This window comes from Schistocerca cancellata, chromosome 9 (assembly GCF_023864275.1).
Source record: "Schistocerca cancellata isolate TAMUIC-IGC-003103 chromosome 9, iqSchCanc2.1, whole genome shotgun sequence".
Taxonomy (NCBI): domain Eukaryota; kingdom Metazoa; phylum Arthropoda; class Insecta; order Orthoptera; family Acrididae; genus Schistocerca; species Schistocerca cancellata.
In genome coordinates this window covers 407,007,931-407,031,609 of record NC_064634.1, presented here as the reverse complement: position 1 = coordinate 407,031,609, position 23,679 = coordinate 407,007,931, and the positions used below count along the sequence as shown (strand labels likewise).

General features: G+C 43.5%; 1 protein-coding gene across 1 annotated transcript in view; it reads left to right on the top strand.

Annotated features, from left to right (window-relative positions):
• Window positions 1-23,679, top strand: part of LOC126101455 (ankyrin repeat domain-containing protein 50) — a 148,791-nt gene that overhangs the window by 33,646 nt on the left and 91,466 nt on the right. The window contains exons 5-6 of the mRNA XM_049912108.1: window positions 3,546-3,801; window positions 17,903-18,130. Of these exons, the coding sequence (XP_049768065.1) occupies window positions 3,546-3,801; window positions 17,903-18,130 (484 nt within the window). The remainder of the gene's footprint in view (window positions 1-3,545; window positions 3,802-17,902; window positions 18,131-23,679) is intronic.

The following is a 23,679-nucleotide window of genomic DNA, read 5'->3' as shown; positions in this document are numbered from 1 at the left end:
GAAGATTTGGTTCATCTGTAAAGGAGACCGCTTATAAAACACGAATAAGACCTATTCTTGAGTACTGCTCGAGCGTTTGGGATCCCTATCAGGTCGGATTGAGGGAGGACATAGAAGCAATTCAGAGGCGGGCTGCTAGATTTGTTACTGGTAGGTTTTATCATCAAGCGAGTGTTACGGAAATGCTTCAGGAACTCGGGTGGGAGTCTATGGAGGAAAGGAGGCGTTCTTTTCGTGAATCGCTACAGAGGAAATTTAGAGAACGAGCATTGGAGGCTGACTGCAGTACAATTTTACTGCCGCCAACGTATATTTCGCGGAAAGACTGCAAAGATAAGAGAGATTAGGGCTCGTACAGAGGCATATAGGCAGTCATTTTTCCCTCGTTCTGTTTGGGAGTGGAACAGGGAGAGAAGATGCTAGTTGTGGTACGAGGTACCCTCCGCCACGCACCGTATGGTGGATTGCGGAGTATGTATGTAGATGTAGAACACACCCTACGTTCCCGTAACCCTCCTGGCCTCAACCTTCGTTAGTCACTGTCCTCACCCATCCAGCCCCCTCCCTGTTCCCATTCCAGCACTACACAGCCGTCATTTCACTGCCACACCCAGTCTCTCCTTTCCGCTACTTACCCCCTCCCCCTCCGCACCTTCTCTCCTGCCCTCCGTCTAAACTGCAACACTTGTCTGTCTACCAGTCCCACCATACTATCCCCCCCCTCCCTGCCCCAGCCCCCTCCTTACCCCCACCCAGTCGCCACTCCCATCATGCACTGGTGCTGCTGTTCGCAGTAGAGATGGGTCGAACTCGTTCATTCCCGTGAACTACTTCATTCATTTCACTCTTTGCCGTGAAGCGTTCAAATGAAGTAGTTCATTCATGAAGTACGGAAGCCTGGCGAAGTTGCCCAGTTCGCCGCTCAGCTGCGGCTACGCTCGCTTCGCCTCGCTCGTACAATAAAGCTTCGTAATACTTCATAATTTTACCAACAGATGGCCGAACTATGCAGTAACGTGCACGCAACGTTTTGCGCTCTTCTAGCATTTGAGTTATATAGAGCATGGTCGAAGGGGACAAAGGAAAGATAAACAGAGAAGCCTGTCACATATAAAGAAAGTACACTCCTGGAATTGAAATAAGAACACCGTGAATTCATTGTCCCAGGAAGGGGAAACTTTATTGACACATTCCTGGGGTCAGATACATCACATGATCACACTGACAGAACCACAGGCACATAGACACAGGCAACAGAGCATGCACAATGTCGGCACTAGTACAGTGTATATCCACCTTTCGCAGCAATGCAGGCTGCTATTCTCCCATGGAGACGATCGTAGAGATGCTGGATGTAGTCCTGTGGAACGGCTTGCCATGCCATTTCCACCTGGCGCCTCAGTTGGACCAGCGTTCGTGCTGGACGTGCAGACCGCGTGAGACGACGCTTCATCCAGTCCCAAACATGCTCAATGGGGGACAGATCCGGAGATCTTGCTGGCCAGGGTAGTTGACTTACACCTTCTAGAGCACGTTGGGTGGCACGGGATACATGCGGACGTGCATTGTCCTGTTGGAACAGCAAGTTCCCTTGCCGGTCTAGGAATGGTAGAACGATGGGTTCGATGACGGTTTGGATGTACCGTGCACTATTCAGTGTCCCCTCGACGATCACCAGTGGTGTACGGCCAGTGTAGGAGATCGCTCCCCACACCATGATGCCGGGTGTTGGCCCTGTGTGCCTCGGTCGTATGCAGTCCTGATTGTGGCGCTCACCTGCACGGCGCCAAACACGCATACGACCATCATTGGCACCAAGGCAGAAGCGACTCTCATCGCTGAAGACGACACGTCTCCATTCGTCCCTCCATTCACGCCTGTCGCGACACCACTGGAGGCGGGCTGCACGATGTTGGGGCGTGAGCGGAAGACGGCCTAACGGTGCGCGGGACCGTAGCCCAGCTTCATGGAGACGGTTGCGAATGGTCGTCGCCGATACCCCAGGAGCAACAGTGTCCCTAATTTGCTGGGAAGTGGCGGTGCGGTCCCCTACGGCACAGCGTAGGATCCTACGGTCTTGGCGTGCATCCGTGCGTCGCTGCGGTCCGGTCCCAGGTCGACGGGCACGTGCACCTTCCGCCGACCACTGGCGACAACATCGATGTACTGTGGAGACCTCACGCCCCACGTGTTGAGCAATTCGGCGGTACGTCCACCCGGCCTCCCGCATGCCCACTATACGCCCTCGCTCAAAGTCCGTCAACTGCACATACGGTTCACGTCCACGCTGTCGCGGCATGCTACCAGTGTTAAAGACTGCGATGGAGCTCCGTATGCCACGGCAAACTGGCTGACACTGACGGCGGCGGTGCACAAATGCTGCGCAGCTAGCGCCATTCGACGGCCAACACCGCGGTTCCTGGTGTGTCTGCTGTGCCGTGCATGTGATCATTGCTTGTACAGCCCTCGCGCAGTGTCCGGAGCAAGTATGGTGGGTCTGACACACCGGTGTCAATGTGTTCTTTTTTCCATATCCAGGAGTGTATTACATTGAATTTTGCTCGACATTTTCTCAGGAAGCGCCCAAGAAAGTCTTTATCTGCCAAATGAAACATTATTTGTTGTTCATGGACTGAAAACTAGGACTACCAACGAAATGCAGTCCAATTTTATGTTTATTTTAAAATTTAATCCAAAATAGAATGAGTATGTTTACCACTGTCATAAAGTCTATATACCTACGTTAAGTAATTATTCAGAAGTTTTCCAGTAGATTTTATTTTTGTTGAGAATAATAACCCTCCAGATTCAAAACGTAAACTGTCACCTGTAGTCATTGGTACGATTTCAGGTAAAATCCCTCTTTCAGTGTTCTTAACAAATAGCCAGCCTCTTCGTTTGTATCTTTAATATTCACTTGTCTGCAAGCGCTGCCAACGGTAGGCTACCCGTAGACGCGCCGATGTAGTGGGAGAGAGGGAGGGGAAGAGAGTGAGTGAACTAGAAAAAAGTGTGGAGTGTGCTATCTGTGAAGAGTTTGAAGTACCAGTTCATTGAAAATGAGTGGTTAGTTCACACTTCACTGGAATGAAGCGTTCATTTGAACGACTCATTCACGAGCTCCCCATCACTAGTTCGCAGTGTGGTCTCAGCTCTCTGAGACTGCAGACGTGTGTGCAAGTTGCGTTTATGTGTGTGTGTGTGTGCGCGCCTGTGTGTATGTGTGTCTACTGCTGACAAAGGCCTTAATGGCCGAAAGCTTTAATTGTGTGAATCTTTTTGTTGTGCCTATCGCAACTCAGCATCTCCGCTATATGGTGAGTAGCAACTTTCCTTCTCTGGTATTGTTACATTCCATCTTGGATTTTCCATTGTTTGATTTAAAAACAAAGAAATGACCTATACCAAGTGCAGAAAATGAAGAGACTGATACCCAGCGAAACTGTAACCTATATCCTTAAAAAATAGTTTAGACCCACCTCGCATGAGTAATGTGAGGCTGTCGGGAGAGTGAAGGATTAAAGGAGGGTTTGCTGTGGTGGCAGGCACAGCCGCGCGGTGGCGCGCCTGTTCGCGGGCTTCCGGCGCATCGCGCTGGACGACCTGCGCAAGTCGCAGGTGGTGCGCGACGTCCAGCAGTACATCCTGGCGCGGCTCGACCAGGAGGACGCGTTGCGGCAGCACATCAGCCGCGACACCGCCGAGATGCTCAACCAGCTGCACATCAAGAGCAACGGCTGCTTCCTCTACCTCGAGAAGGTGCTCGACGGCGTCGCTGAGAACTTCATCGTGCTCAGGGAGGTGAGTCTCTCGCTGCGCTGCTCTACGCTACTCCACTCTGCTCTGGACTACTTGTCTTGGCCTCCTGCCGCCGATGTCAATATGTCTTGGCACGAGGACAGCTCATAACAAGGACGGCTCGTAGTACAAAGCTCGGAGGCGGAGCCACCCTAAGAGATACAGAGTGCCCCAAAAGCTGATAATTTGTTTCGTTACCACTGAAATGTTCATAGCTATTTACAACCTATAGTCTGGAATTCATTTGACCCGCCAGGGTAGCCGAGAGCACTAACGCGCTGCTTCGAGGACTTGGGTAGGCGCGCCAGCCCCGGATCGAATCTGCCCGACGGATTACCGACGACGGCCGGTGTGCCGGCCAGCCTCGATGTGGTTTTTAGGCGGTTTTCCACATCCTACTAGGTGAATACCGGGCTGCTCCCGACGTTCTTGCTCATTTACACGACTCACAGACATTTTAAACACATTCACACCATTTCACGATTTACACTAGACGCAGACAGCTGGGGTACACTACTTCCGTCCCGGGGGGTATGGGGTGGCGGCAGGAAGGGCATCCGGCCACCCCTTAAAATTAACCGTGCCAATTCCGTACTTAACTCTGCGCATAATGCGGGATAAAGGCGTTAGCAAAAGAAAGTCTGGAATTCATATGACCAGAGTCATATATGTCCACTTTTCACGTTTTGACAGAAAGGAATCTGTAGCACAGCGGTCGGCAACTGGTGGCCACGACCCAGATCCTGCCAGCCATTGGTTTCAAACCGGCCCACAGAGGAAATTGGTGAAAGAGAGATTGAAGTTATCCCGTTGCGCTTCGCGTGGGACACATTTTCGGAAATTTCCGCCAACGCTCGGCTCGCTACATGAGTAATGCTTTGTTATTGGCTATACGGCCTGTAAAGGTTTCAATAAGTTGTGCTGTCATTGGTTTGAGTAGTTCCGGTCATTTCGTACGGTGTTAACAACATACGATTCGTGCCTATCGTCTGTAATGGAACAGTTAGGGATGGGACTTCGAATGATGAATATCGATATTCGCTAGAACAGTGATTAATCGAACAATAAATATCGATATTTCGATGTACGAGTGACAAAAATTTTGTATTACAATTAAGATTGTAACTTAATAATATCACGTGTTATTTAAAACTGTGAGGAGTGGGTTTTCTGGATTGATAAAAAATTGAGGAAAATCAAATTTAATAATACATTATTTTACATATCATCAGAAAAGTCTTAGGAAAAAAAGTTATACTACAGCATATGAAATAATAGACACAAAAAGACTCAAAATACGGATAATATGAATGAAATTTACTGTCTATGAAATTTAAAAAAGTAATTTGTTGGCATGTTCTGCTTTTTATCTACTTCTCTGACCAGAAATTTCTTCAGCAGCTCTTCAAAATAGTCTTCTTGCTGGTACTGAAGTTCCATCAGCTGCTGAATATTTCGTAGCTATCAGATGCAGACTGGAACTCGGCTGAGACATTTCCCTCCAGTATATACGAAGACTGTAACTTGTTCTCGAAAGAACAGTTACTGTTGATGACCGTGCAGATGTCCACATCGAGGAATATCAACAACACCTGTCGGAAGCTGAGGTTGTCAGTTAGTCATCATTTCCTTCCAGATTGTGAAAGGTTGGTTGGTTGGTTTAAGGATTAAAGGGACCAAACTGCAGAGGTCATCGGTACCTTTTTCCAAAATACTAAAACTACCCACAGAGAATAAAAAATGTTCAACGAAATAGGAGACAGACGACACAGAATAAAAGAAACATAGACAAGGACCAGACAAAACGAAATAAAATCACACGGAGTGTGACGGTGGTTGGCCGACCATAGGAACAAAAAAAGGAAAAGCCAACTACCGAAAACACATTAAAAAACTTAGTTTAAAACCGTAGGCCAAAGGCCAGAATCAACACAAGACAATAAAATAAAACAGAAACACTCAGATTAAATAATAAAAACCCCCTGCCCGAATAAAACGTAAAACTAAGTCAGCCATAGCAGAGTCATCGGTTAAAAGGGCAGGGAGCGAGTCAGGCAGTGCAAACGACTGCCTGAGCACAGATAAAAGTGGACAGTCCAACAAAATGTGGACCACTGTCAATGCCGAGCCGCACCGACAGAGAGGAGGGACCTCACGGCGCAATAAGTGGCCGTTGGTCATCCGCGTGTGCCCAATACGCAGTCGGCAGAGGATGACAGACTCCTTGCGAGAGACTCGCAAGGAGGAGTTCCACACAGTCGTCGTCTCCTTGACGGCACGGAGTTTGTTAGGGGTGGCCAGACCGCGCCATTCAGCGTCCCAAAGCGAGATAACTTTGCGGCGGAAGACTGCCCTCAAATCAGTCTCCGGAAGGCCAATGTCTAGAGTGGGTTCACTGGTGGCCTGTTTGGCCAGGCGGTCAACATTTTCATTGCCTGGGATACCGACATGCCCGGGCGTCCACACAAAGACCACAGAGCGGCCGCAACGCGCGAGACTATGCAGGGACTCATGGATAGCCATCACCAGACGAGAACGAGGAAAACACTGGTCGAGAGCTCGTAAACCGCTCAGGGAATCGCTACAGATAACGAAGGACTCACCTGAGCAGGAGCGGATATACTCTAGGGCTCGAAAGATGGCGACCAGCTCAGCAGTGTAAACGCTGCAGCCAGCCGCCAAGGACAGTTGCTCGGAATGGTCCCCTGGTGTTAGCGCATACCCGACACGACCAGCAACCATCGAACCGTCGGTGTAAACAATTCCAGAGCCCTGATACGTGGCCAGGATGGAATAAAAGCGGCGGCGGAAGGCCTCTGGAGGGACCGAGTCCTTCGAGCCCTGTGCCAAGTCGAGCCGAAGGCAAGGGCGAGAAACACACCATGGGGGTGTACGCAGAGGTGCCCGGAAAGGAGGTGGAACAGGGAAAAACCCAAGCCCGCAGAGAAGCTCCTTGACGCGTACGGCGATTGGACAACCCGACCGGGGCCGACGGTCTCGCAGATGGACGACTGACTGCGGGAACAGGACACGGTAATTTGGATGCCCGGGCAAGCTAAAAACATGGGCAGCATAAGCAGCCAGTAATTGTTGGCGTCGTAACCACAGTGTAGGGACACCTGCCTCAACAAGGATGCTGTCCACAGGGCTGGTGCGGAAGGCACCAGTGGCAAGTCGGATCCCGCTGTGTAGTATTGGGTCCAGCACCCGCAACGCAGAGGGGGATGCTGACCCATAAGCCAGGCTCCCATAATCCAGACGGGACTGGATTAACGCCTGGTAGAGCCGCAACAGGGTAGATCGGTCGGCGCCCCAGCGGGTGTGGCTCAAGCATCTCAGAGCGTTTAGATGCCGCCAACACGCCTGTTTAAGCTGCCGGATATAAGGCAGCCAAGTTAACCGGGCATCGAAAAACCACCCCCAAAAACCTGTGTGATTCCACCACTGAAAGAAGTTCGCCGGCAAGATAAAGCCGCGGCTCCGGGTGGACAGTGCGTCGCCGGCGGAAATGCATAACGCAGGTCTTGGCTTCCGAAAACTGGAACCCATGAGCTACAGCCCAAGACTGCGCCTTGCGGATAGCACCCTGTAGCTGACGTTCAACAGCTGCAATGCCAGTAGAGCTGTAAGGAAGGCAGAAGTCGTCAGCATACAGGGAAGCAGAGACAGAATTTCCCACGGCCGCAGCGAGCCCGTTAATGGCTATTAAAAACAGGCAGACACTTAAAACAGAACCCTGTGGCACACCGTTCTCCTGGACGTGGGTGGAACTATATGAGGCTGCGACTTGCACGCGGAAGGTACGATACGACAGAAAATTTCTGATAAAGATCGGCAGAGGGCCCCGAAGACCCCATTCATGAAGCGTAGAAAGGATGTGATGACGCCATGTCGTATCGTACGCCTTCCGCATGTCGAAAAAGACAGCGACCAGGTGCTGACGGCGGGCAAAGGCAGTACGGATGGCCGACTCCAGGCTCACCAGATTGTCGGCGGCGGAGCGGCCTTTACGGAACCCACCCTGAGACGGAGCCAGAAGGCCCCGTGACTCCAGTACCCAATTCAAGCGCCGGCTCACCATCCGTTCGAGAAGCTTGCAAAGAACGTTGGTGAGGCTAATGGGGCGGTAGCTGTCCACCTCCAAAGGGTTCTTGCCTGGTTTCAGAATGGGGATTGTAAAAGGATTATTGATTCTATAAATATACTAATAATTCTGGAAAAATGTCTTCAATGTCTGGAGTTACTCTCTTTTTACCTCCCACGTTTCGAGAATTACATTTCAATCTTTTCTACCACAGTTACTTTCAAATGAGAGAGGGTTACCAAACTACACAATTGACAAGTCAAAATTTCTCTAAGACCTTTAAAGCAAAAACTATAGGCACCGTTCATATGTTGTAATTATTTCAGTATTAAAAAGGAAGTAAAAGTAAAATTTTCTCTGTTAGGAGTTAGATGACCGAAGTATTATTTTCTGATTTTATTGCCACAAAATATTGATGTTAACGGTATAACGACGGGATTAATATCGATCGAAAATATCGCGTAACTGATTCAGATATATCGATGTATTGTTTCAGGTATCCCAAGCATAGAACAAATTTCACAAGGAAGGAAAGACCGGGCGAGATGGCGCGATGGTTAGCACACTGAACTCGTATTCGCTTGCACGACGGTTGAAACCCGCGTTCGGCCATCCTGATTTAGGTTTTCCGTGATTTTTCTAAATCGCTTCAGGCAAATGACGGGATAGTTCCTTTAAAAGGGCACGGCCGGATTCGTTCCCCATTCTTACCTAATCCGATGGGACCGATGACCTCGCCGTTTGGTCCCCAACCAACCAACGGAAAGAAGGGAGGCCGCACACGTTGAATGTTACTGTCAGTACGTCAGTATAATAACATTCTGACGGCGAGTTTTGTCATGTTGTCAGTACGAGAAGTATTGATGGTCAAGGACCTGCTGCAGTGACAACGTCGGTTCCCGTCAGATCACTGAAATTAAAGTCAGTGTAGTTAACTGTTAGTGGGTCATTTGAAAGTCCTTGAACAGACTACGGACCGAAGTCGCAATATCGAGGGACAATCTCTTTAAATGGAACTTCCAACTGCCAACACAACACTATGCGAATGCGGTGAATTGCAGACAACCCGGCACGTCTTCAAATGTAACTCATGCCCTACCAGCTGTAGCATGAAGGACTTAACGTCTGCAGCACCCAATGCTATCAAAGTTGCCCAATTCTGGGTGAATACTGTATAGTTTTCTTTGTTTGTATTGTATATGTGTTCATTTTAGTGTAGCTCTGACACGAATAAAGAAAGAAAGACTGAAATTAAGCGCTGTTGGGCTTGGCTAGCACTTGGATGGGTGAGCGTCCAACTGTGCCGAACGCTGTTTGCAATACGGCTGCAGTCAGCCCAATTGAGAAACTCCTTGATTGAGAAGCAGCGGCTCTGGTCACGAAAACTGACAAAGGCCGAAAAAGTGGAATGCTGACGACATGCCCCTCCATATCTGCTCCCCGTGACGCCTATCGCCTGAGGATGACACGGCGGTCGGTCGGTGCCGTTGGACCGTCCGAGGCCTGTTCAGACGAAGTTTAGTTAGAAATATTGATGAACAGTATTGATTCCGGCGAAAATATTCTCCGTATGACCATTACATGTTGAGCGTGAGAGGGCGAGTACTTTCAGTTTGACAACTCGCCGTTCTGTTATTCGCCCGCTACCAGTTTGGCTTCTGTATAGTACGGGGTGCTTGATTTCAAAACTCATATTTATCGATAAAAATATACTACAAACATGGAATGAACTGAAAAATACTCGCAAAATTTTTTTTTTTTTTCTGTGTTATTACAGATGCTTTTAATGTCCACCAGCAGCAGCACGAACAACATCTAGACGTTAGCTAAATTTGTCATAAACCTTACACAATGTTACACAAGTTTTGACGGCTGCTATTCTGTTTTTCATTTCTTCTATGTCACGAGGTAACGGAGAGATGAGCACACTTTCCTACACATAGAAGAAGAAATCGCATGGGGTAATGTCTGGCGATCTTGGAGGCCAAGCATGCAGGACAATGTCTCGGGGTGCCGTGCGCCCCATCCAGCGTTGAGCTATATCCAATGCTGCAGAACTGGCGTTTTCGCCCGTGACCAAAAATCGCATTGTTACTCCAAGTGGCTTGTCGACTAGAATTTCCTATTTCATTACTATATTTTGTTTTTCTGTTCCTTCTCATAGAAACATTAATTAATAATTCTTAATAATTATAGACGTTTTAGAACACAACAGTTGAAACTGAAAGCAATTCGTTATAAAATAGATGCAGCCAGTTACCTAAAGGGGCGTTATTTTTCCATGATCTCATTTCAAGATGCCTGGCTTCCCATCTGAACAGATGTTTACACTTATTTACATGCCATGAACATTATTTCTTTACTAACTTAGTTGCAAAACTTTGCTGCGGAAGTTTTTAAGATACGTAGCTATTGTCAAACAGCGTAAGTAAACAATATTCACGATGCGTAAATAAATGTAAAAATCTGAAGACGGGGTTGTTATAAATTGAATGTACTCTCAAAAACTCGTGTATTGAGGCATAACTTCTTGCCGTGGCGTGTCGGCCTAGGGGTGTCGTGGATATCGGTACGTTACCACAGAAACATAGTCACGGACGCCATAGTTTTGACAGTATGCGCTCGGAGCACTGCTGTTGTGTCACGTGACCAGGTGGCCCGTAAACTTCAGTTAGTGTGGATCAGGCTTGTTGGTCACGAAAGGTTGACAATGTCTGCTATAGAATACCATGCGAACCTCGAAATTCCGAACTGTCGTGGCATGAACAATTTTTCTTCGAGCCTCGCCCCAAGTAAGTGGGCCACTCCTTTTCATAGCAATGTGTATCCTCATATCACTTAAACTAATAATCTTGCTGTCATTTTTGTGCCGACTTCAACTAATAATCTTGCTGCTACTTCACTTAGATGTGTAATTGACAGTTCACATATCTGCTCGTAGAAGTGCTCGTGTTCATCGAATTTAATAATTTTTTTAGTAGTGTGAGGTGTCGCTTCGCAGCGCCCCTCACCAGCGGAAACCACACTGCTGCATTCGCGACAAACTGCCACATTGGAAACTACCATGCGATGTTCTCAGAGTGCTTATGTTGCATGACCTTCGGCAAGGTCTCATGTTAAAGTTCGCGGCAGCAATTGTCCGTTGTTTATTCCTGTAGATACTGTCTTTGAGAAACCCTAAGTAAATAATCTCAGGATTCGAGAGATACGACGATCGCGGTGACCAGCTTATGTTTCCATTACGGCACGACTCGACTAGGAAAATATTTATCGGTAATTTCCAAGAATGATCGCCTATCGAAGTCGCTGCGGCCAAACGATACATATCGAACTTGCGATCGTAAATCGATCATACGACTCTAGTGACGTGCGTTATGAGTATGTTTACGTTTTGTCACAAAAGCAACGACAAAAGAAGAGCGTTACAAAAATACTTTTAATTGTAAAGGAGACGACCTACCTTACTCGTCGTCGGTGTTGTCATCATATGGAAGTCCATGACGGTGGTCTGGATGGATAATGTGGAAGAGTCGAACCATGTATTCCTCCTGACACTCGTTCGTCTTTTGCACTGTCCGCAATGAAATTGTAACGGTATTTCAGCATCGAAACTGTTCTTACGAAGTTTTACACACTTCGCACCACTACAGTCTACACAGTCCCTTCTTTCCTCGTCCGGTAGTACACCTTATTTGCGACAAATAATCGAACAATTTTCTACGCTGGATAAACATGGAATTAGATTTTTCCATGTGAGAGAATCTGTCGAAGAAACGTCAAGAACACCAGAGATCCCAGTTACTAACGACATAAATCGTCTGGGTTTCCCTAGCAACTCACAAATAATTCGCGGAGGTATGTAATTTAGAACAAGTAAGTGAACGACGGAAAACAGATGCAAATTACGATCACAAATAATTGATCACAACGCCCTCCACCGGAGTCGCATGATCGATTTACGATCGCACGTTCGATACCGTATGCGTAGTTTGGACCCAGTGATTTCGATAGCCAATCATTCTTGGAAATTACCCATTTCTCGAAGAAGTGCCATATGGTAGGTTGCGCCGTCTTGCTGAAAACACAATCTTTTTTCACAGCCATTAATGACCTTGGAGAAGTGTTTAACATGCCTAGGTAATGTCCAACAGTCACAGTGTTAATCAATTTTTCTGCATTTTAGAAAAAGAAGAAGAATGCATGGGACGTACAATACAACACGGTCTCTCACAACAACGTAACACGCCAGTTGTGGAGAGATCTTTTGCGGATAAGTTATGGTTGTTCCGTGCCCCAAATGCGACAGTTCTATTGACAAGACTGCTGAAGTGGCAATGAGCTTAATCGCTTATCATAAGTTTCATGTGTTCTTTTGCCAGTAAGAGAGATTAATTTGCAAATTGCAGTATTACTGCAGGCAATATCGTTTTGGAAATTAAAATTTTGTAGGGAAATGTGTATCAGTAAGCTGTTAAAATTTTGCGTAATGAGAATTTTGGCATGCCAATTTCTTGAGACCTACGGTGAACTGACTTTTGGAGACTGCGGACATATTCAATATTCCCTGCGTACCGCGAGGATTTTGGACGGCCACCACTGACTCAGTCTGCAACATTGCCAGTTTCAATAGACTGACAGACACCTCTTCTTTATGGCATGTTTTATGCTCCAGTACGGAGTTTTCTGTTGTATGTCTGCTGGTCTCGTTCAACACTTCGTTGTCGATGTGTGAAGTACAGTTCAATTGTAGAAAAATATTCTTTATTACTCCACGTATTCCTGATTAATCTCCAAAGTCACAGCAATAATTTCAAATAGATGCACTACTTTTACGGCATCCTGTGTATTGCGAAGGGCTTTCCGTATTGAATTATTTACATGCGCAAACACAGTTGACACTCGGCGCGGTGGCTGATGAGAGCAACGGTAAATGGGAAATGCCTTTACGGTCGCTCCCATCAGCCATGGTGTGAAGTGTCACGTTTGTTTGTGTGTGTACATTTTCCCGTCATTCATGCGGTTGACTGCTCATTACAGATGCAAGTATGTAGTATTTTTGTCTAAATGCAGGTGGCAGCACAATTGTGAAACTGTAAGCCCTCCACAGTATACCCCAATTTCCCAACTCCTGTCATTACATCATTGGACAACATGAAGTGTGATAATCAAGGACAACCTGGACAACGTGTTTTCTGTGGAAGGAGCACGTAAGCACTGTGTATGTACACAGACCAGTGGTTACAGTGTGTGGAGAGTGTACACCGCCACGAAATATGCTCTTGCAACACAACGCCCATCCCCATATGAGTCGGGAAACCACGGCAACTATCACAGGATGGGGTTACAAATACTGCCACACCCACTGTGTCGTCCTGACTTGCCCCCTTGTGATTACCACCCATTCGGGGCTATGAAGAAACCTCTGAGCAGACGTCTTTTCGCAGACTTCGGGATCCGCGAGGAGCTGTCCTGCAATGAGTGCGACAACGAACTCTATTCACATACTGCTACCAATCACCGTTAAACATCTGCAGTGTTTACACTTGCTCCCAAAGAAAATAAGTCACCCAGTGCTGTGCTTGATGATCACCCTTTATGTTGTCTGCTCTTGTGATGACAGCAGTTAGGAAACTGAGCTGTACTGTGCAGGCACACTTCTTGTGATTGTGCTGCCATCTACAGGTAGAATTAAGTACATTACTTGCAACTCCAGTGATAAACCAAACAGCGCGACTTGAACGTTTACAAAAAGTTAAATGTAAGTCAATATGGAATGCCAGTAGTAAAACATATTTGTCAATGACATATTACAGCATTTGAATTATCAGAGAGCAATTGTGTATTTTCTAAGTGGTTTTAACCAATTACAGTCAACTTTTTGAAACTGTTGATACTGATTGTTATCTTTCAAACAGTGGCTGGACCTTCCGCGAGTTTCATGAACGATTAGATGAAATGAAAACGCAAAATGTGTCATTACTTTCAGTTGCTATCAAGTCCGTTGCTTTCTAATGGCGGTTGCTTTTTCAGGCTCGTTATTTGCAAGTTTCATTTTGTTTCTTAAGGTGAATTTTTACAGTTTTTGTAATATATCCCTTAGATGTTTCCATCTTCAGGACGTATTTTTAGAAATTATTGAAGGGAATAGAGAGAAATCTGCAGGCCTCTCTTACGCTCAAGAATTTGACCACACTGGTAACACATTCGTAACCTTCCCCAATACGGCCAAACCACAAGCTGCGACTGCCTCATAGCCATCGCGTTCCATCGGATTTTGGAAAGTTTCATTACATTCTTTCATGAAATCCTTGGCGACCACAAGATACTTGTAAACTGTTGACTACTTTGGCTGATTACTTCATTGTGTACAGGTGTCACACTGGTCTCACTGTATTAGAATCCCATCCTCCACTCATATACCATCTGTCGTAGTCTTCCTATTCACTTACAGATTTACCTCCAATGGCTCAATTAATTTTTCACTAACACAACCCCTCCTAGAAAGGAGTTCCTTCAGAAGTACCCTAAGGCAGCATCTTAGGACCACTACTCTTTCTCATGTATGTGAATGATTTCAAGTTACAATATGATACTGCCTAAATTTTATTATATGTAGATGTCACGAATCTAATAGTGAGCAACTTTAAAAGCTCTTGACATTCCATGACTGATAACATCCTAATAAGTATTGAGACTTGGTTCAGTGCAAATAAACTTAGACATACACTGAATGCAAAGAAAACAAATTATATACACTCTGGTAAAATGATTCATGATGAAGACATTAATCTAGAACTGGATAACACACTAAGTTTCCTTACACGCAGATTTAAATCAGCTTGCTTTGCACTGAGAGTTATTGCAAATGTTTGCACTTTAAAAGGCATCAGAATGGTGTAGTTATAAATTTTCATTCCATTGCCTCATGTGGAATAGCATTCTGGATCAGTTCAAAATCTAACAGAAATTTTTATTTTGCAAAAGTGGACTGTTCGAATAATTACCCACAGTCCTACATGAGTTCACTACAGACCTCTTTTCAGGAAACTGGGAATACTTACTCTGCCATCACTTTATACAAGGTGTATCAAAAAGAATCATCAGATTTGGCATGTCTGTGTTTCTGAAACTAATAAACATATACAATGAATTTTGTTTTTTGATTTTTTTTTTACAACTTTTCATAGTTGTTCAATATGCCTCTTGAGATGCACGGCATTTGTCAATGCAATATTCAAATTGTTCCCACACTGCAGCAAACATGTCTATAGTTACAGCTTTCACAACTGCTGTTATGCAATGTCTCAGTTCATTCATTGTTGTTGGTAATGGTGGCATATAAACAGAGTCTTTCATAAACCCCCACAAGAAGAAAATCACATTCAGTGAGGTCTGGTGACCTTGGAAGCCAGTAATGTAAGACAATCATTTGCTCCAGTGTGTCCGATCCATTATTCAGTAATCCTTTGATTTAAAAATTCCCGCAATTCCAGATGCCAATGTGGCTACCTAGTGGGAACCATGTAAAACTCAAGAGTTTGCTCTTTCCAACAGTACTTTGTTCATGCACATATCTCACATAACAAAATTGTTATGATTTTTTAAAAATTGGATGATTCTTTTTGATACACCCTGCATGTTTAAATGTGAACTCTTAACCAAAGCAAATCTAAGCAGTCTCTACACAAATGCTGACTGTCACAACTATAACACAAGGAAGGGGAATGGTATTCACATAGAACAAATCGAAAGATCATGAACTCCGAAACATTTAAGCTATTTAGATATTAAACTCTATAATGCATTGGTGCAATACATTAAAGACTTGAAGGACGATATAAATTTTACATTAATACTTAGGAAATTTTTAATTGATAAATGTTGCTCTTTAGTAAATCAACATTTTTAAAGGGCAAGAAAATTATTTTATAAACGAAGCTCCAATGTGTGTAATGCAGTTGTGTGATAAATCCTGTGAGAAGTTTAAATTTTTATGTGTTTCAGTTTATATTATACCACTTTACTATCTATTAGTTTGGTGCGTCAGTTCATAGCATTTTTGTTTTGTATGTTGATATTCTGCTTGAAATTGATTTATTTATCTGCTGTCATTTTTTACTTGCAGTTCACTGTTGCTGTTTGTGTTTACATAATGTTGTTTTGTCATTCAGTGATAGTGAGTGGAGCTGTGGACGCTAGAAAATGGAGAGCCCAGTGGAGTAATCAGAACATTTCCAAAATATTTTTCTATTTGAGTTCAATAGAGGGGTGACAGCAGCTTATGCAGCCAAAACGTTTGTAACATGTACGGGGATAATGCCAGTTGACAGAACATGACAAGAATGTGGTTTTCTCTTTTTGAGTGGTGATCATTCCACCATCATGCAACATTTTCATGCATTGGGCAAGGTTCAAAAATCAGGCTTACGGGTTCCACATGCTTTAAGCCAAAATCAGAAAAATCAGCAGGTGGCCATGTGTGCATCTCTGCTTGCCATAAATCAATTGGCTTGTGGACAACACCGATCATTCCTATCCTAATGCTAATGAGAAATGGTGCATTTATGCTAACATAAGCAGCAAGTCCCAGTACAAATGCGCACGTCCATGAAAGATAAGTTTATGCATCTTATGGACTAGCGACAATGTGGTGTACTACAGATTGCTTCCCCGGAGTGTAACTGTCACTGCTGACATTTACTGTCAACACCTGAGATGTCCTGTAGGCGCAGTCCAAGAGCAATTGTATGCACCTCATTCACCCGATCTTGTGCCCTCAGATTTTCCTCTCTTCTGATCTCTATTGAACAGCCTTAAAGGAACCTTCTCTTCAGATGAAAATGCGCTCCAGACATGGCTCAACAAGTTCATTGCTTCAAAACCATGTGGTTTCTACAGTCACAGGTTCAAAAAGTTACCGCAATGTTGACAGACTGTTGTAAATAGTGAGGGAGAATATATTGTTGGTGATTAAGGTCTCCGGTGTGTGTATCTGTTGTGTTCATTAAAAGTATGGAGAAGTGCTATGAATTTATGCTCCAACTCTATGTATTACTATGTATTCTATATGTAGTTATTACTGGTAAAGAAATTATTATACACTATTCTTATGTAAAGAAATTGTAAATATAGTGATACATGTAGTAGGCAATTTCATTTTGTACATTCCATATTGTTAATTTCTGTGTATGACATGATCGTTTCTACAATGGCATGACTGATAAATAAATAAATAAACACTGCTAATGTGTGTAGGCTCCATGCCAGATACTATAGGGGTACTGAACGTATGCAGAGGAGTACATTATAAGTGGTTCATGTTGGTTTGACACACAGTATAATGTGAAGGGAGTGCTAAAAAAGCAGACCTGGTTAGATTTGATAGAGACACTAGCAGTGCTATAAAAGCCTGCTTCTATAGGTTCAAGAATCACTATTAAGTGAGAAATCTAGGAAGGTACTAAAATCCCCAATGCTATTGCTACCATAGGCAGTGCTCAATTTTGGCCGGAACAAGTCAGTACCAGAGATTTAAAATAGCACTTGTGTTAATTCGCAATGTAACTATAATCTGCCACTGCACTTGCACCAGTGAACAGTCAGCACACAAATGGCACACTGAAGTAATGTTTGTGATGACATATTATAGGGATGTTCATATTCAGATGTGTTACTTATTGTAGTGTGGTGTCAACATCATCATTGTCTTGAAACAAAGGGTTGACATGTTTCCTATTTTTAATCTTCTTGTGAACTTCACTGGATGATGATGAGTAGGAAACTTATTGAGATACTATACTCAACTGATAATTGAAGATTCCATCAGTGGAATTCACTAAGAAAGTGTATTGTTTAAAATAGGTCATCAGTCATATAGCACATATATCTCTGACTTCTTTCCACAATTTGGACACCCCTCTAAATAGTCATATAGAATATGATAACTGTAATGTAATTTTAGATAAATGCGAGTTAAAAGTCAGTGCCTTTTTAAAACGTGTTTGTATACGACATCCTCAGGTTCGTGAAATACCGGGAACTCTGAATGGCCTGTACCTGTGGCTGTGCCAACGGCTGTTCAGCAGGAAACAGTTTGCCAAGGTGCAGCCACTGCTCAACGCAATGCTAGCTGCGAGGCGGCCTCTGTCCCATGACGCACTCTTCCGGTGTGTGAGGGTGCACAACTGCCAGATCACAAGAGAGGACTTTGCTAGAAGACTGCACCTCTTGAGGAGAGTACTCGCGCAGGTATATTTTAATGTGTATAGAGCTTCAGATTCTATAAGTGTGTGCAATTCTTGCCTTATATGTGCCGGACACCTGTAGTTGTAGCTTACTATACATTCTATGTTTTTCTCTCTCATTTAATGGAGGGTTCTGAGCTGTTATTGCCTTCCGGCAGAGACAGCTTTCCACTTGAAATTTATATTACTGAATATTTTAGAAGTTAAAACAACAATTAATCACAATTTGATGGTAAATAATTTTATTTAGAAGAAACTATTACTGTTCCCACATTTTGTCAAAATTAAAACTTTGCAGTTCGACTTAGTACTTCTTAAAAAAAATAAATAAATAAAGAAGCTTGTTAGATGTCTGATGGAAATTTTTTGAAGTGTGCCTGGATAACAGACGCTTTCAATTGCAATTACTTAAAACTAAATCTGTGATGGGCTGAGGTTAAGGGTATTTAATTTCAATGAATAATAATTTGATGAATTAGTCACTGGTGTGAAATGCAAATAATGAGAGCAATCACTATCTGGTTAAGTGAGCACTATAGTTGTAAACAAGACTAGTAATGTTTTCAAGGTTTTGGGCAATAGAGATAACTAAAACTCTCTCTCTCTCTCTCTCTCTCTCTCTCTCTCTCTCTCTCTCTCTCTCTCGAGACTGCTGGGTGCTGATGAGTACTCTCCATTTGGCTCGGTCCTCTCACCACTTTTCTTCATCCAGTTGTTGCCAGGTCACACCTCTCCTTTCGACAGATATTCTCACTCCCATTTTTCACGGTGTTCTTGGGCGCCCTCTAGGTCTTTTTCCATCCATCTTTAGTTCTTCCATAATTTTGGCGAGTCTCTCCCCACACATACAGGCTTAATCTCCCTCTCTCTCTTTTTTCCAATTTATTCTCTCATACTTTCTAATATCTACATTCTAATCTACTTTCTAATATCTACATTTCTTACTCTGTCCATTCTTGTTCTTCCCTTAACTGCTCTGAGAACTTTCATTTCCCCTGCTTGCAGTCTGCTCCAGTCCCTTTTTGTCATTGTCCATGTTTCTCCTCCACAGGTGACAATAGGGAAGTAATAACTCTTATACATAGGGAGTTTTGCTTTTTCTGAAACTTCCTTATTTCAAATCAGGTGTTTTATTGTTTGGTAGAAATTGCCTCCCTTCTGTAACCTCCTAATAATTTTGTTGGTTATTCTCTCATCACTAGATACTTCACTCCCTAAATAAGTGAAACTGTCTACCACTTTTAGGGGTTCTCCATTCAAAGTAATATTTCTGTTGATCCCTTTGTCTCTTTCAAATACCATTACTTCACTCTTATCTTTATTTATTTTTAAATTTTTTATTTTATTTATTTTTTTATTTTTATTTATTTTATTTATTTTTTAATTTATTTTTAAATTTTTTAAATAAATTAATTTATTAATTTTTAATCCATTCCTTTTCATTATTTTCTTCCATGCATCAACTGTACATCTACCTCTTTATCACCCCATATTACCATATCATCTGCAAAAATCATCTTTTTGTCCTTTTCTTTTACTGTATCTTTAACTGTCCTATTCATTTCCTCCATCACAACATTAAAACGTGCAGGGGATAGAATACTTCCTTGTTTAAGTCCTTGTCTTATTTCGAAGTATTCAGAGTTCCCCAATGGTGTTCTAATTCTACAATTATTTCCTATGTACATTAATGTATCCATCTTCTATATCTATCTTGTTAATTTCTTCCCATATTCTTTCCCTGTTAACTGAGTCATATGCCTCTTCTAGGTCTATAAAAACCCTTTTGTTATGCTCCCAACTTTTTTCCATCAGTTGACACATAGTAAATATCAGGCCAATCATGCTTCTTCCTCTCCTAAACCCATGCTGTTCTTCACTCGACTCTTTCTCTATTTTTCCACTTATTCGATTCAGTAAATTTTAAAAAAAATCTTGGCTGTATGACTCATAAGGGTTATTCCTCTGTAGTTTTTACAAAGTCTTTTATTGCCTTTTTTGAAGAAGGGAACAATGTCTCCTCTTCTACAATCATCAGGTATTGTACTGGAATGAAATTTTCACTCTACAGAGGAGTGTGGTCTGATATGAAACTTCCTGGCAGATTAAAACTGTGTGCCGGACTGAAACTCGAACTCGGGACCTTTGCCTTTTGCGGGCAAGTGCTCTACCGACTGGGCTACCCAAGCACGACTCACGCCCCGTCCTCACAGCTTTAATTCCGCCAGTACCTCGTCTCCTACCTTCCAAACTTTACAGAAGCTCTTCTGTGAACCTTGCAGAACTAGCACTCCTGAAAGAAAGGACATTGCGGAGACATGGCTTAGCCACAGCCTGGGGGATGTTTCTAGAATGAAAGGTTCGCAGAAGAGCTTCTGTAAAGTTTGGAAGGTAGGAGACAAGGTACTGGCGGAATTAAAGCTGTGAGGACGGGGTGTGAGTCGTGCTTGGGTAGCTCAGTCGGTAGAGCACTTGCCCGCGAAAGGCAAAGGTCCCGAGTTCGAGTCTTGGTCCGGCACACAGCTTTAATCTGCCAGGAAGTTTCAGGTATTGTACTATTTCTGCACACACTTGATAGTATATACAGCCACTGCATTCCCACTGGATCTGTTGCTCTTTCATGTCCACTGATACTTCATCAGGTCCTGGGGCTCCCCCCCCCCACCCCTCCCCCCCAATTCATCTTCTTCACACCTATTTCCATTTCTTCCTGTGTAATTTGTCCTAATTCTGCTTCCCAACTTCTCTCAATTTCTGCATTATTTGTTTTTTCCTTGTGTACATGCTCCTCAGCGTTTAACAGTTACTTAAAATGTTCTCTCCAGAGATCTTTTATATTCCCTGGATCTTCAACCACAGTACCAACCTCTGTTTCCATCTTCAGAAGCCTTCCTTTTATTTTTCACCATTTTATAGAACATTTTCTTATTGCTCTTCACATCTTCTTCAAGTGTTTTTTAAACTCTTCCCATGCCCTTTTCTTTGCTATTTCCACTATTTCTTTGCACGTCTTCTTTTCTTCTATATATATTTTATGGTCCTCGTCATTTTTAGTTTTCCACCACTTTCTCCATGCTCCATTTTTTCTTCTAACTGCTTAGATTGTGGTATCATCCCACCAACGTGTCTGTCTTACTTTCCTTTCCAGATGTTCTAACACATACTTTTTGTGCTGCTTTGACTAAAGTGTCTGTGAATAAACTCCATTCTTTTTCTACTTTACAGAAAACTTTGTTTGGAAATTTTTGTGTGATTAATTCTCTATACTTCTCAGCACTTTCACTCTCCTTCAGTTCCCAATCCTGTATCCTCATCACTTTCTTGTGTTTGCTATTTGTCACACACTGATTAATTTTCCATTGTCCCAACAGTAATATATGGCCTCCATCTGCACTCATACTTGGAATTACCTCCACATTTGGTACTTTCACTCCCCATTCCCTATCTACTAGAATATAATCAATTACACTCTTTGTTCTTCCATCCCAACTGTATCTGGTGATAACATGGCTTTCTCTTTTCATAAACCAGCTGTTTGCTATTTTCATTCCATTTCTATGGTACAAAGCCAGGAGTCCTTCCCTTTCTTCATTTCTGCCTCCATATCCAAAACATCCCAATACATGCTCAAATCTCTTTCTGTCTTTGCCTACCTGTGCATTAAAATCTCCCATCACTATATTAGCACTCTCTATATGGTTCTCTAACTCATTTTCAAAGTCCGTATTCTCTTCTTTGCTACATCCTGCATGAGGTGCATAAATCTGGATTATGATCCTGTCTGATATACATTTCACACTTTCAATACAGCTTTGTACGTTCTTATTCACCATCACTGCCGCACCATTTCTTCCAAACCTGTTATTCCCACTCCAGTAGAGTTTTCCTCCCCCTCTCAAATTCTTCTCAGCTTTTCCCTTCCACTTCGTTTCACTTAATTCCAAAATATCTAACTTTCTTTCTGTTAGTACATCTGTCATTTCTTCCATTTTTCCGTTGAGGGTTAATATAGTAAGGGTGCCAATATGTAGGTTATTTTTTAGTCCATTTGGTTTCCTTTTCTTGTACTGATGAATATCATCAGGTCTCCCGTCATTCACACCAGTACTTAAAGAAGAAACAGTGGGGTCAAATCCTGAGTGGTTCATTCTGAGGCTTGTCTGTGTTTTGAAAGCAATATATGAAGACTTTCCTACAGGTTTGCTAGGCCTAATGCAAGAAAGAATTTTCTGTTGGAGTTGTCACCCTTAGCCTTTGTAGTTTCTCCTCCACCACAAGGCAGTGGTTCCCTTCTCATTTAATTCCCAGAAAGGAGGGTTGCCCCATCTGCCAGTCACGCTGTTCCTAAGTATTTCTTCTCCGCCATCGCTGCCATTAAGTTCTTCACCTGTAACCCTGAGCTTTGGTTCCTTGTTATACCCCACAGGACTGGGTCCCTGCCTGAACTCAGCCATCCTATCACTCCGGCCTACTGAAGTGTAGGATGCCCACCTGCGCAATATGTGGATGCTCCATACAGGAATTGCCCCAGTGGAGGAATAAGGAAGGGGACCCTACCTCCCTGGAGCTGGTTTAATGATTGTGTATGGAGCCACAATCAAAGGCTCAAAAAGAATACCACAACTTTGAAAATCAAGAAATCTGCAAAAAAAAGCTACACTCTTTCTGTTGCTGGTTGAAGGAATCCCTGAAGTTTCATTTGGTCACTAGGAGTGCTGTTGAACATGTAACCTTCATTTCCATTGTCAGTACAGTGATGGGGATGACTCATCAAAAAGCTTTTTGTGCTATTGAGTACAGCAGAAGTGAATCAGTGACAGTTATTCAGCATGGATTTTGAACCAATTATAGTGTTCAACATCCTAATAGGTAGTGTATCGTACTTTGATACAAACAATTCACAAAGGAAGGGTGAATGAGTGAGGTGGTGCAGTGGTTAGCACACTAGACTCACATTCAGGAGGATGATGATTCAAACCTGCATCTGGCCATCCTGATGTAGGTTTTCTGTGATTTCCCTAAATCACTTCAGGCAATTGCCAGGATGGTTTCTTTGAAAGGACATGGTCGATTTCCTTCGCCATCCTTCCCTAATCTGATGGAACCAATGACCTCACTGTTTGGTTCCTCCTCCAAGTCAACTAACCAACCAATCAAAGAAAGTTATGAATGGCCATGCATGAGTGAAGTAAATGTTGGCTGCATTCAGGAAGCATTGGCTTGCAGTCCAAGAATATCTACCCACCAAGCTATCATAGAGCTGCAAATTCCGCATCTGTCCACTTGCCGAGTTCTATGGAAAAGGTTAGTAATGAAACCTTATCTTCTGCAATTGGTTCAAGTACTTTACAAAGGTGATAAGATGAAAAGAATAGAGTTCTGAAAGTCTGTCTTGGAGCAACGGGAACAGATGACTGGTTTATTTCAAAGCTAGTTTTAGTGCTGAAGCAATAATTCACATAACATGGAAAGTGAATCTGCACAGTGTCCATAGGTAGGGCACTGAGAATCTTTGGGAAAAATTCAACATGAATGTGATTCACCTAAGGTGAA